The sequence below is a fragment of the Urocitellus parryii genome, chromosome 10, assembly GCF_045843805.1.
Source record: "Urocitellus parryii isolate mUroPar1 chromosome 10, mUroPar1.hap1, whole genome shotgun sequence".
Taxonomy (NCBI): Eukaryota; Metazoa; Chordata; class Mammalia; order Rodentia; family Sciuridae; genus Urocitellus; species Urocitellus parryii.
The window spans coordinates 35072458-35087527 of NC_135540.1; the positions used below are offsets into that span (position 1 = coordinate 35072458).

Consider the following 15070-nt stretch of genomic DNA (forward strand, 5'->3'; position numbering starts at 1 on the left):
TTAAATTGGCACTGATTGACATTGAGGACAGGGACCGAGCTTTCAGTTACATGATGATCTTTGAATATTAAATGAAGCTAAAAAATGATTACAGCAGCACACACTTCTCTTACCATTCACTTGGAAAATGTGAGTCTGATAGACATGTTCATAGCCATCAGCGTAGCAGGTATAATTGCCCATGTGAGTTGTGGTAACCTTAGTAATATACAAGGACCCATCATCTCCAAAGTCCTATAGAAAAAAAAAATATAATATAAAATAAGATGTTTTTATTTTAACAACTTCACGTTTTTGAAAGGTGTAGTATTAAGCAAAGTAGATAGACTAAAAGATTATTTTAAAATTATCAAAATTGTTATTATGAATATGAAGGACCTTGGTTTAAGAGTTGCATAGGTATATTTTGTATAAAAAGTGTTATCTCACTCGTAAATATAGCTTTCCCATATTTATTTTAGGTATAAGAGTTCATAAAATAACTTAGCTCCCACATATTTGTTCTAATTTACTTTTTTACATTAATAAAGTTATAACATGTTTCTATCTTATTTATAGCCAAAAAAGTTAATTACATTTTTTCACACTTTTAATGACTCACTAATTTTCATATTGTCCAAAGTGTGTTAAAAATAGTTATTAAAACAGTGTGATCTCTGAAAAAGAAGAAGAAGAAGGAGGAGGAGGAGGAGGAAGAAGAAGAAGAGGGAAAAGAAAGAAACATATAGCCATATCATAGAATGGGGATTTCTTTCCTTTTCTTTCTTTCTTTATACACACACACACACACACACACACACACACACACGGGATTGAACTCAAGGCCTCACACAGTCTTGCATTGTATCACTGAAGTATACCCTCAGCCATGATTTATATTTTGAAGCTTAGAAATAAGCAAGACATTTGAATAAAATAGCTACACTTTTCAAACTCAGTTGAAACAAATCCATAAAACTTTGGAAAAGATAAAGGAAAGAAAATTTATACTGTTTATTAATATAAAATTCAGTAAGTACCTCAGAACAACAGAATAAAATTTGGAAAATATCTTTTTCCATAAAGGCAATGGATACACTGGGGGGGGGGGAATGTCTAATTCTTTTTTTTTCTCCAGAATTCTGGAAAGAAAAACGCTCTCAATAATTTGCAGATTATTTATAAAAACAAGTGATTGACTATTAATGAGAGTGGCAATATTTGTGTATTTTAACTTGACTTCCCCTCTCTCTTCACAGCTCTACAGTAGTCTTTAACTAACAGCTACTGGGTTCAACTGGAAGCTCCTTGAATACATTCAATTACATGACTTATTTTTATTTGAGCAAGATTTACAACTCACTTTGTGTAAGCAGTCCTATTGAAAGGAAACAACAGAGGTTGTTTAGCTGTACAATTTCCTGGGATAGAGATTTAGTTAAGAATTAAAGTAGGCTAGCCAAAAAACTTGAAAGGAAGACTGGGGAATGGGATATACATAGAGTGATTTGTAAAACTCCACATATATTCCTGGGAATGAAGAAGGTCATATGTGCAGGAATGTACTCATGCCCAGAAAACATACAACCTACTAAATCGCTCCTCTCTGGTTAATTTTGAATCTCTAAACAAGCAGAGTGAAGGCTAAGGCAGAGTTATAAACTGCCTGTAGGAATATTTGACGTGGGAAATAGAACATAAACCAACAAAAGCAACAAAATACCTCAAAGCCTAAGGGAATATACCAATTCAAGACATTTAATTAAAATATTTGTTTTAACCTTAGCTCAAAACTAAGACAGATAAGCAAAGATTTTAGCATTTTAGTAGACACACACAACAAACTAAATAAATAAACAAGTATATCAGATTTTATGAAAATTAAAAACATTTTCCCAAAGGATAGTATCAAGAAAATGGAAAAAAAAGAACTGACAGAACGAGAGAAAATATTTGCAAATCATTTATCTGGTAAGGGTCCTCTAGCCAGAATATATATATATATAAAAAAAAACTATTGCAATTTAGAAAGAAAAACAAAAAGTTAGTTTAAAAAGTGGGTAAATGATTCAAATAAACATTTTTCACAAATGGACAATAGGCATATAAAAAGATGTTTAACATCATTGGTCAAGAAGGAAATATAAATAAATACAATTAAATCTTACATCATACTCATTAGGACAGCTAAAATAAAAACATTAATAATACCTCCTGAGAGAGTAGATAGAAAATTTAGAAACTTCAAACATTGCTGATGAAACACTAAGTGATCTAACCACTTCAGGTAAAATTTGGCAGTTTTTTTCCTAAAGTTACATAATTATTAATAACTAGAAATTTCACTCCAAAGTATATGCCAAAAAAGAATAATAATCATCCACACATAACGTATATCCAAATGTTTTACCAATGTTTTACCAAACATTTACCAATAGATAATGAATAAACAAAACGTGTTATAGCTACACAGTGAAATATTATTTGATAACAAAAAAATAGTAAAGTATTGATTTATATTACTACACAGATAAATCTTGAAAATATTATGATACCTGGAAAAATGCCAGACACAATTGTATCAGCCCATTTATGCAATGTTCAGAATGGACACATGCATGATATAAAAAATAGATTATCCATAATTAAGGACTGAGGAGATAGGCACATGAAAATAACTGCTAATAAATTATATGTAAAGGGAACAAGAGGTTAAGGGTACAATCCTATAGACTGGGCCAACTCTGCTGATCCCCACAGGCTTTCTTTTAAAAAGAAATTACCTGTCCTGGCTTAAGCAAAGAGGATATGCTACATTCTCAGGAAACAACCTATTATTTACAGGAAAAATGCAGGCCCAAAGACCCACTCCCTATGGATAACAAGACCACAAGTTACCCTGAAGAGGGAACTTTTATGACCTTTATACTGACCAATGATTCCAGGACTCAAAAAAAGGGCAGAATTTCACAGGTTTGGGCTCCTTCCTAGTCCCTGGAGCCTTCCTTATCACATCAAAAAGAAGCAAGACTCTCTGGAACCTACATCTGTAATTTCTGGATATCAGAAGGGGTGGGGGTTTGCCAACTTCACCTAGTTTCAATTCCCTAAAAACACCATGCTCTTTGAAAAATATGCTGTCCACTCCTGAGATGGTCCCAGCTGCTCAGCAGTACCATACTGTACACTTATCTTTCTTATCTCATGTTCTCAAATAAACTCATTCTTATTCAGATCCTTCCTGGAAGATTGCCAAGAACTGGCAGTCTTTAGAGCCTGCACTTCCATGGGGAGGTCAGACCTTGCCCCTCGTAGCCAGCTTTGGCTCCTGCAATGAGTCTCCTATTTTTGAGCTGAAGCTTCTTATTGAGCTTCAGCTTCTTGGCGGGTGGTTGCTGTGCTACAATAGGTGTGAAGAAGGCTAATATATTCTAAACTTTGGAGATGGTGATATGATTTTTCTAATATACTATAAACCACTGAACTGCATATGCTAATGAACTTAATTTTATATGTGTGGATTAAATCACAATAAAGCTGCTATTAAAAGTAAAATTCAGAGGATCCAAGATGGCTGGCCAGAGGGAGGCAGCGTTCTGTGTTGCTCTGTGATGTGGATCTCAACTAGTGGGAATACTGCTTGTCTGAGTGTGACAGAGAACCCCTATACAGCTGCTCTCCAGGAAATCACTGGTGCTGTGTTTCTTCAGGGCTCTGGGCCTCAGCATTTAAGCAGGACTCCAGACTCCTAACACCCAACTCCTGAGGTTCTAGCCCACACAGGGCTCCTAAGTGCCTTAGCAGTATCACCTGTCAGCACTGTGGCGGAACTCCCAAAGCCTCTCCACTCCCACACAGGATACTCAGCTACTAACTACCCACAGGAACTCCAGCCTCCACTCCCCTGTTGACCCCCTCTACCAATGAGGAGATCCCCTGGTTGCCTCCATCTTGCCACTCAACTCAGCAGCTGTGGCCATAGTTCCCTACACAGTAACCTACCTGTACCTGGGGGCATTTCACAGACTCTGGAGGTAGCCAAAGTACTATGGTACTGAATGTTCACAGAGCTCCTCTCTGAACACACCACACAATGCCACTGCCAAGCTCCCCCCACCTCACTTGCCCACTTGAAACCCTGAAGAAGACTGACTCCATCTTAGCTCATCTTCCTCACCATATTTTGTGGCGGCAGGTCCCAGATTGGAACTCCAGATGGTCAGGTACCTGGTTTTCAACTCCCCTCTCTCCCCAGTAGCAGTAATCCAGCACAGTAAATTCCCAGCACAAAACAGCACTCAGTGGGACAAGAATGCAGTGTGATCAGGGTACCACCCGTGGGAGCCCCAGTAAAAGAAGTCCCTAATTGGGAACTGCTAAGGAAGAGGGAAACAAGGCAAAAGTTGGAAGACTAACAGTGAGACCAGGAACTGGGATATCTTTAGGCAAGATAGGGAGAGAAGATCCAAAAAGAGATCACTGAGGTGCAGTGTCCCAGCAGGGACTGGCTGGTGCCATACCTTGCTTCCAGGCACCCTGCACTAGGACAAGCCTTCCCACCCTGGTTACCTTCACCATCCTGAGGGCAGAGATATCAGCTAACAACAGACAACCCCAACTATTGGATGAGAAAGGAAGCAGGAAAGATACTGAACGCTAAAGCTATTAACAATTCTGGTTTCTTCCTTTGAGAATTTTTGTTTGTTTGTTTGTTTGTTGTTTTTTATTTTCTCTTTTTCTATTCCTTTTCCATCTTCCTGCCCTCACATCCCTAATATATGTGAAACCAAGAACTTTGTATGAATTAGGATTTTGAGGACTGGGACATATGAATAATATATTATAGGTGTGTTGTATATGCCCCTTTTAATTTTTTTCTTTAATTCACCTTTTCTCCTCTAATTTTTACTATTTCAACATCTTTATTTTTCTTACTACATATGTGTTTGTCTTATGTACTCTGCTGTCTTCCCATGTACTTGTCTATCCCAAATTCCTGTCTATTCTCTTGCTACTAACCCTCTTCATTACATTTCTCTTTCACACTTCCTAAGATATATTAACTCTACATCCTCACATCCTGCCTCCTCAGCATATCATCCTATGCCTCACAACCAGTTCATTGTTCACTGTCAGAAACTGTAAACCCTTTTACAAACCTACTGATTATATTATAGATAATAATCAAAATCAACATTTTTAAACATTGTGACCAAACTGTAAACGTCTTAATAGTGACAAATTGTTCATAGGTGATACACTGTTGATATTGGGATCTGTTAGCATTGTCCTTCCCCACAAAGGAGAGGTATTGGAACCCTACAGGAGCACTAAAAACCTATAGGGTAAAAACAATAACACCCCAGACTCACAGAGCTAGAAAGGAAAACACACAAGCAACTTGAAAAGACAAGGGAATCAACTGCCCCAAACAAATCAAGATACCACGTTATTAGAATCCATGGCAACCACAGCAGAAGAAATTACAGAGAAAGTATTCAGAATGTACATGATTGAAATTTTCTGTGAATTGAAGGATGATATAAAAGAGCATATATAGGCAGCAGAAGATCATTTCAACAGGGAGCTACATAAACAAATACAGAAAGCAAAAGATCACCTCAACAGGGAGATAGAGGTTCTAAAATAAAACTAAATAGAAATCCTTGAAATGAAAGAAATAATAAACCAAATTAAAAGTTCAATTGAAAGCATCACCAACAGAGTAGACCACTTGGAAGATAGGACATCAGACAGTGAAGACAAAATATATAATCTTGAAAAGAATGTAGACCCCACAGTGAAAATGTCAAGAAATCATGAGCAGAACATTCAAGAAATATGGGATAGAATGAAAAGACCAAATTTAAGAGTTATTGATAGAGGAAGGCATAGAGTTTCAAACCAAAGTAATGAACAATCTATTCAATGAAATAATATAAGAAAACTTTCCAAACATGAAGAATAAATTAGAAAACCAAATTCAAGGAGCCTTCAGGATGCCAAATGTACAAAATCACAACAAATCCACATGAAGGCATATTATAATGAAAATGCTCAACATACAGAATAAGGAGAGTATATTAAAAGCCATGAGAGAAAGGAATCAGATTACATATAGGGGAAAACAATTAGAATAATGGCAGATTTTTCAACACAGACCCTGAAAGCTAGAAGATCCAGGAACAACATATATCAAGCTCTGAAAGAAAATGGAGGCCAACCAAGAATCTTGTATCCAGCACAATTAAGCTTTAGATTTGATGATGAAATAAAAACCTTCCATGATAAACAAAAAATAAGAGAATATACAGCTAGAAAACCAGCAGTACAAACCATCCTTGGCAAAATATTCCAGGAAGTTGTAATAAAAAACAATAATGAAAACAGCAGAGGGAGGTAGTATCCTAAAGGGAAAACTGATCAAAGAAGAAAACAAGTCAAGTTAAATAACAAAAAATAAACAAATATGGCTGGGAACACAAATCATGTCTCAATAAAAACTTTGAATGTTAGTGGACTAAATTTCACCAAAAAAAAAAAAAAAGACACAAAAACATGCTGCCTCCAGAAGACTCATCTAATAGGAAAAGACATATATAGACTGAAGCTGAAATGTTGGAAAAAATCATACCACTCACAAGGACTGTAGAAGCAAGCAGGAGTTTCCATCCTCCTATCAAATAAAGTAGACTTAAAGCCAAAGTTAATCAAAAGGGATAAATAAGGACATTTCATACTGCTCAAGAGAAACATACACCAACAAGACATATAATTATAAATATATATGTCCCAAATAATGGAGTATCTATGTTCATCAAACAAATTTTTCTTAAGCTCAAGAGTCAAATTGACCACAACACAATAATCTTGGGTGACTTTAACACATCTCTCTCACCACTGGATAGATCTTCCAGACAAAATTGAATAAAGAAACTATAAATCTCAATAATATAATTGATAACTTTGACTTAACTGACATATTTAGAATATTTCATCCTTCATCAAGCAACTATACTTTCTTTTCAGAAGCCCATGGATCCTTCTGTAAAATATACCATATAATATGCCACAAAGCAAGTATTAGAAAAGACAAAACAGTAGAGATACTACCCTGCATTTTATCAAATCATAATGTGAAATGAAATTATAAATCAATGACAAAATAAAAAATAAAAATTACTCCAACACCTGGAGACTAAACAATATGCTACTGAATGAACAATGGGTTACAATAGACATCCAGAAGGAGATTAAAAAAATTCTTTGAGGTAAATGAGAACATAGACACAACATATTGAAATCCCTGGGATGCTATGAAAGCAGTATTAAGAGGAAAGTTCATTGCATGGAGTTCATTCCTTAAAAGAAGAAAAAGTCAACAAATAAATGAGCTAACAATACATCTCAAAGCTCTAGAAAAAGAACAAATCAACACCAAAAGCAGTAGAAGGCAGGAAACAATTAAAATTAGAACAGAAATCAATGAAATTGAAACAAAAGAAACAATTTTAAAAAATGACAAAACAAAAAGTTGGTTTTTTGAGAAAAAAAATAAAATCGACAGACACTTAGCTATGCTAACAAAGAAGAGAAAAAACTCAAATTATTAACATACATGATAAAAAAGGCAATATCACACAGACACTAGGGAAATACAGAGGATAATTAGAAATTACTCTGAAAATTTGCACTCCAATAAAATAGAAGATATTGCAGACATCAACAAATTTCTTAAGTCATATGAATTGTCCAGATTGAATCAGAATGATATACACAATTTAAACAGACCGATTTCAAGTGATGAAATAGAAGATGCCATCAGAAGCCTAACAACCAAGAAAAGCCCAGGACCAGTTGGATACACAGCTGAGTTCTACAAGAACTTTAAAGAAGAATTAATATGAATATTTAATTTATTTTAGCAAATAGAAAAAGAGGCAGCACTTCCAAACTCATTCTATGAGGCCAATATCACCCTGATTTCAAAACCAGGCAAAGACACATCAAAGAAAGAAAACTTCAGATCAATATCTCTAATGAACATAGATGCAAAAATTCTCTATAAAATTCTGGCAAATCAAATACAAAGACATATTGAAAAGATCTCGCACCACAATAAAGTGGGATTCATCCCAGAGATGCAAGGTTGTTTCAACATGTAGAAATCAATAAATGTAATTCATCACATCAACAGATTTGAAGATAAGAATCATGATCATCTCAATAGACACAGAAAAAGCATTTGACAAAATACAGAACCCCTTCATATTCAAAACACTAGAAAAAATTAGAGATAAAAGGAATATATCACAACATTGTAAAGGCTATCTATGCTAAGCCCCAAGCCAACATCATTCTAAATGGAGAAAAATTGAAGGCATTCCCTCTAAAAACTGGAACAAGAGAGGATGCTCTCTTTCACCACTTCTATTTAACATATTTCTTGAATCACTGGCCAGAGCAATTAGACAGAAGAAATAAATTAAATAAATACACATAGGAAAATAAGAACTTAAATTAGCACTATTTGCTGATGATATGATTCTACACCTAGAAGACCCTAAAAGTTCCACCAGAAAACTTCTAGAACTAGTAAATGAATTCAGCAAAGTAGCAGGTTATAAAATCAATACCCATAAATCAAAGGCATTTCTATATATTAGTGACAAATTATCTGAAAGGGAAATGAGGAAAACTACTCCATTTACAATAGCCTCTAAATAAAATAAAATAAAATACTTGGGAATCAACTTGAGGTAAGAGGTGAAAGATCTCTAAATGAAAACTGCAGAACCCTAAAGAAAGAAATCAAAGAAGTCCTCAGAAGATGGAAAGATCTACATTATTCTTAGATAAGCAGAATTAAGATTATTAAAATGACCATACCACCAAAAGCCCTATACATATTTAATGAAATTCCAATAAAAACCCAATGACATTCCTCATAGAAATAGAAAAAAGAGTCATGAAATTCGTCTGGAAAACTCACAGACCCCAAATAGCTAAAGCAATCCTTAGCAAGAAAAGTGAAGCAGGTGATATCACTATACCAGAAATATACTATACTACAGAGAAACAGTAACAAAAACAGCATGGTATTGTTACCGACCAGTGACGAGTCCTTGCTCCCCCAATGTTGAAGAATAACACCAGAGAAGCATGCTGAGGCAAGGTCAGAGTAGAAATTAGAAGTTTATTAAAGGACAGCAGAAAAGACTTCTCCCAGAGGAAGAAGGGGACCCAAGAGGTGGAATCCTTGGAAGTGCAGTGGTTTCCCCATTTTATAGTTCTTTCAGTAATGGAATGTAGGTTGGAAGGCCTGAGGGGTGGGACACAGGTGGGCCAAAGAAGTAATCTGGGCAGGAAGGACTTCATTAACAATTCTTTGGGATGGGCTACCTCCAAATCTGTTGGGGGCTGTTTCCTGGGCTTCATTAACATTCCTTTGGGATGGACTTTGGGCCTAGGGCTTTTTAGGGACTCATTAACATTCCATGAGTTGTCCTGTGTTTCTGGAATTCATTCTCAACATGGCCTCCATTTTAGATTTCACTCAATATTAGACCCGATTTACCTAACTACACTGACTACCTAATTTTAAATCTGGCTTCAGTATTGGCACCAAAACAGACTGGTAGACTAATAGTACAGAAAAGAGGACACAGAGACTAACTCACATAATTACCGTTCTCTTATATAAGACAAAGGTGCCAAAAACATACAGTGAAGACAGCCTTTTCAACAAATGGTGCTGGCAAAACTGGAAATCCATAAGCAACAAAATGAAGTGGAGGGGACCCCAGTGAACTTTGAAGTGGATACAGGAGCTGTACACTCAGCCCTTAAGACCCCACTGGGCCTCTTATCAAATAAAAGGTCCCTAGTTCAAGGGGCTAATGGCAGTAGATATCGGGCTTGGACAACTAAGAGGACTATGGACCTAGGAAAGGGAAAAGTCCACCACTCTTTCCTAGTAATCCCAGAATGCCGGGCCCCATTGATGGGCAGGGATCTGCTTACCAAACTCCGGGCTAGAATAACCTTTAACCCTGATGGTCCCCAAGTGGAGTTTCTAAATCCTTCAGTAAAAACTCCCATAGTCACGGCTTTGACTATGTCAGTAGAAGATGAACATCAACTCTTCACGCCCCCTAGGACTGATCAAACAGGCAAACTACCCCAGAAATGGATGAAAGATTATCCTGATGCCTAGGCAGAAACTGCAGGGTTAGGTCTAGCCATAAAACAACCTCCAATAGTAGTAGAATTAAAAGCCTCTGCCTCTCCAATCAGTGTTAAACAATATCCTCTAAGCAAAGAAGCTAAGGATGGGATAAGGCCCCATATTCAGAAATACCTGGCTCTTGGGGTCCTAAGGCCCTGTCAATCGGCCTGGAATACCCCCCTGCTACCAGTAAGAAAGCCAGGAACTAGGGACTACCGTCCTGTTCAAGACCTAAGAGAGATCAAGAACAGAGTGCAGGACATTCACCCCACAGTAACCAGAGCTTGTCAAGTCTGTCAATTAGTTAATGCTTACCCATCCAAGCTTCCTGCAGGAAAGCGCTTACGAGGAACCAGACCAGGACAATTCTGGGAAGTGGACTTTACTGAAATTAAGCCAGCAAGGTATGGACTTAAATATCTCCTAGTCTTTGTAGATACTTTTTCAGGATGGGTTGAAGCCTTCCCCATGAAGAGAGAAACGGCTCAGATGGTGGTCAAAAAGATCCTAGAAGACATTTTTCCAAGGTTCGGCCTGCCTAAGGTAATAGGGTCCGATAACGGACCAGCGTTTGTGGCCCAGGTAAATCAGGGATTCGCCAGGACCCTGGGGATTAACTGGAAGTTACATTGTGCTTATAGACCCCAGAGTTCAGGACAGGTAGAAAGGATGAATAGAACCATCAAAAAGACCTTAACGAAATTAAGCTTAGAGACCGGCATAAAAGATTGGACTATGCTCCTACCTTATGCACTGTTTCATGCAAGAAACACTCCTTCCGTCTCTTTGTGTAACCTCACCCGTTATGAAATTCTCTATGGTGCCCCTCCTCCAGTAAGGAACCTAACTCCAACTCTGAGACTTAATGATTCCTTTCACACCCCCTTGCTTGACAGACTTAAAGCCCTTGAAAAAACCCAGCGATACCTGTGGAAACAGTTGGCCACTGCTTACCAACCCGGAGACGAGGGAACCCCACACCTGTATCAAGTGGGAGACTTCGTCTACGTGAGACGGCATCAGGTGTCATCCCTGGAATCCCACTGGAAAGGACCATACCAGGTGCTGCTTATAACACCTACAGTGGTGAAAGTGGATGGGATCGCTCCCTGGATCCATGCCTCCCATCTCAAGCCTGCACCCTGTCCAGACTCTGACTGGAAACTGGAACAGACTGGTAACCCTCTCAAGTTGCGTGTCCGTCGTGTGGATAGGGCTATGGATTCTTCCCCTGACCACCAGCAGCCCTAATCCCCATCAACCTGTTCAGCAACAATGGCAGATTATAAATCCTACTGGGCAAATAGTGTGGTCTATCTCACATACAGCTCCCTTATGGACTTGGTGGCCATCTCTTCACCCAGACATCTGTCAGCTTGCGATAGGCCTCCCCAGTTGGGATATCCTGACATAGAGGACCCCACCAAAATCCAGTTAGGCAAAAAAGACCCAGGGACCTTTGGTTGCAGTTCCCCAGAGGCCCGTTGCAGGTTAGCCAGCCTTGATTACTACATCTGTCCTGCAGACCATCGGAGCCGTCAACAGGCCAGATTATGCGGAGGACAAAATGACTTTTACTGAAAGGCATGGGGATGTGAACAAACAGGGGCAGCCTGGTGGGAACCAGACTCCCCTGACAGTTTTATCCGGGTGGGTAGAAACAACACCTGGATAAGCCCTGAGAGCTGTCCCTCTCCTGGAAGTGACCCAGAAGATGGGGGTCGTGCCCTAGATAATAGATGTGCCTCTAATACCCTATGTAACCCCCTCAATATAACTTTCACTTCCAAATAAAGGGGTTACCTCAGAACAACATGGCTTATGGGAAATACTTGGGGAATGCGATTTTATATGAAGGGCCCCCGCTATGACTTTGGTCTCTGGTTCACCATCCAGCTTAAAAAGGAAGAAAGTCCCACAGCAATAGGGCCCAATCCCCTCAAGCCAGGAATTAGGCCTCCAAAACCTCCCATGCCTAGATCTACCAGAACCCCTCTACCATCTTATACTTCCCAGTTTCTGTCCTTGCCTACTCACCCAGTCCAGAGTGCAGCCAACCCCTCCCCCTGGGGCCTAATTGAAGGAGCCTTTATGGTACTGAACTCCATGCAGCCAGACCTCACCCAATCCTGCTGGCTGTGTCTCTCCGCTGCTCCCCCCTATTATGAAGGGATAGCGGTCAATGGGACTTATGCCGTAAAGGCGCAGAGTTCCTTCTGTAGTTGGGGTGAAAATCCTAAATTAACCCTCCCAGAAGTAACCAGGGCAGGCTTATGCCTGGGGTCCCCACCCAAAAGTAAACAACACTTATGTACCCAGATAGAAGAGATCAGCACCACACAGGGCTTTCTAGTCCCTGAAAAAGGAACCTGGTGGGCATGTGACTCAGGGTTAACTCCTTGCATTTCAGCCCAGGTGTTTGAAAGCTCTGTAAATTATTGTATAATAGTGCAGATATTTCCCAGAGTGCTCTATCGCGACGCAAGTTCATTTGAAGATCAAATAGGGGGACAAATGACCGGGTTCCGCAGGAACCTGTATCCCTTACTTTAGCCATCCTATTGGGTATAGGAGCTGCAGCAGGAGTGTGTACAGGAACTGCTGACATAATCCGTGGGTCACAACAAATGGCCCAATTCGAGACAGCAATAGACCAAGACTTAAAGACATTAGAAACCTCTATCACAGCTTTGCAAGAATCTTTAACCTCTCTCTCTGAAGTTGTTTTACAGAACAGGCAAGAAGGAGCCCTCTGTGGGGCATTAAGGGAAGAATGTTGTTTTTATGCGGACCATACTGGAGTTGTAAAAGAATCTATGAGTAAATTAAGAAAGCGCCAGAGAGAGAGAGAAACCCAACAAGGGTGGTTTGAGTCTTGGTTCACCAGATCCCCCTGGCTAACTACACTCCTATCAGCCCTAGCTGGTCCTTTAATCATCCTCATACTGTTGCCAACTGTGGGACCCTGTTTTCTTAACCATGTAGTTTCCTTTCTCCAGGCTCAGATTGGACAGGTAAAACTTATGGTAATCAGACAACAATATGGTCCACTGACAGAAATGGAATGTGAGACCCCTCAATAATTATGATTTATTACTTTTAAGATTAAAAGTATTCAGAAAAAGGAGTGGGAAATGAAGGGACAAAGAAATTGAAAGGTAAAGGATAAGGTTTGTAAAGTTTTTAAGTTGCATTCAGAACCTGAAATTCATGTGGCAGTAAAAAAATTCCCGGAACTGCCCATTAGATGTGTGTCGAAATCTCCCCTGACCACCTAGTTGCTTAACAACCCCCTCCCAGAAACAATGCAGTCCAGCACGTATACACCTCAAGGCTTAAACCAATCAGTTTGAATGTATACCCCTTCTTAGTACTGACCAATCACCCCCACCTGACCTGTTCCTGCCAGTGAATGTGCTAATCATGTTTTAGAGTTGTTATTTGATTTTCCCGCGGTATATGATGATTTGCTAAGGGATGCTATGATGTATGTAAAGTCCCTGCCCTCTCCAAAGAATGTATATAAACTCTGCTTAAGTTGTTCTCGGGGCTCTTTGTTCTTTGCTCCTCTGAAGTGAGCTCTAAGCCCCAGCATGCTGGACCCCCAATAAACCCTTTGCTGTTGCATGAGACAGTCTCTTGGTGGTCTTTTCCTCCGACGTTCGTCCAACCTTTTCAAAACTAAAAAGTTTCTTCTCAGCAAAAGAAACAATCTGTGAGATGAATAGAGAGCCTGCATCTTGGGAGCAAATTTTTACCCCTCACACATCAGATAGAGCTACTCTCTAGGGTATTTAAAGAACTAAAAAAGCTAAACACCAAAAAATACAAATAACCCAATCAATAAATGGGCCAAGGACCTGAACAGACACTTCTTAGAAGAGGATATACCATCAATCAACAAATATATGAAAGAATGTTCATCATCTCTAACAATTAGAGAAATGCAAATCAAAACTACTCTAAGATTTCATCTCACCCCAGTCAGAATGGCAGCTATTATGAATACATACAACAGTAAGGGTTGGCGAGGATGTGGGGAAAAAGGCACACTCATAAATTGCTGATGAGACTACATGTTGGTGCACAATATGGAAAGCAATATGAAAATTCCTTGGAAAACTGGGACTGGAACCACCTTTGACCCAGCTATCCTTCTCCTAGGTCTACACACAAAAGACTTAAAAACAGCATACTACAGGGACACAGCCACATCAATGTTTATAGCAGCACAATTCACAATAGCTAAACTGTGGAACCAATCTAGATGCCCTTCAGTAGATAAATGGATAAAAAAAATGTGGCATATATATAAAAAATGGAATATTACTCAACAATAAGAGAATAAAATCATGCATTTGCAGATAAATGGATGGAGTTAGAAAATATAATACTAAGTGAAGTTAGCAAATCCCTAAAAAAAACAAATGCCAAAAGTTACCTCTGATATAAGGAGCCTGATTCCTCTAATATAAGAAGCCTGATTCATAGTGGGATAGGGAGGGAGAGCATGGGAGGAGTAGAGGAACTCTAGATAGGGCTGAGAGATGGGAAGGAAAAGGAAGGAGAATGGGGTTAGAAATGATGATGAAATGTGATGGACATGATTATCCAAAGTACATGTATGAAGACACAAATTGGTGTGAATATAGTTTGTATACAACCAGAGATATGAAAAATTGTTCTCTATGTATGTAATATATAATAGTAATGCATTCCGCTGTCATATATAAAAATTAATTAAAATGAATTTTAAAAAAGTAAAATCCATATGAGGCACTTATATAAAAACTTAAATATTCTATAATAAAACTATATTATTTTGGCTAATAAAGTTTTTACTATTTGAAAAAATTTAGAAAT

General features: G+C 38.5%; 1 protein-coding gene across 3 annotated transcripts in view; it reads right to left on the minus strand.

The window, feature by feature from the left end:
- LOC113200259 (follistatin-related protein 5) overlaps positions 1-15070 on the minus strand; it is a 737045-nt gene that overhangs the window by 182533 nt on the left and 539442 nt on the right. For all 3 annotated transcript variants that reach the window (XM_077803465.1, XM_077803464.1, XM_077803463.1), the window contains exon 7: positions 114-234. In XM_077803465.1, the coding sequence (XP_077659591.1) occupies positions 114-234 (121 nt within the window). The remainder of the gene's footprint in view (positions 1-113; positions 235-15070) is intronic.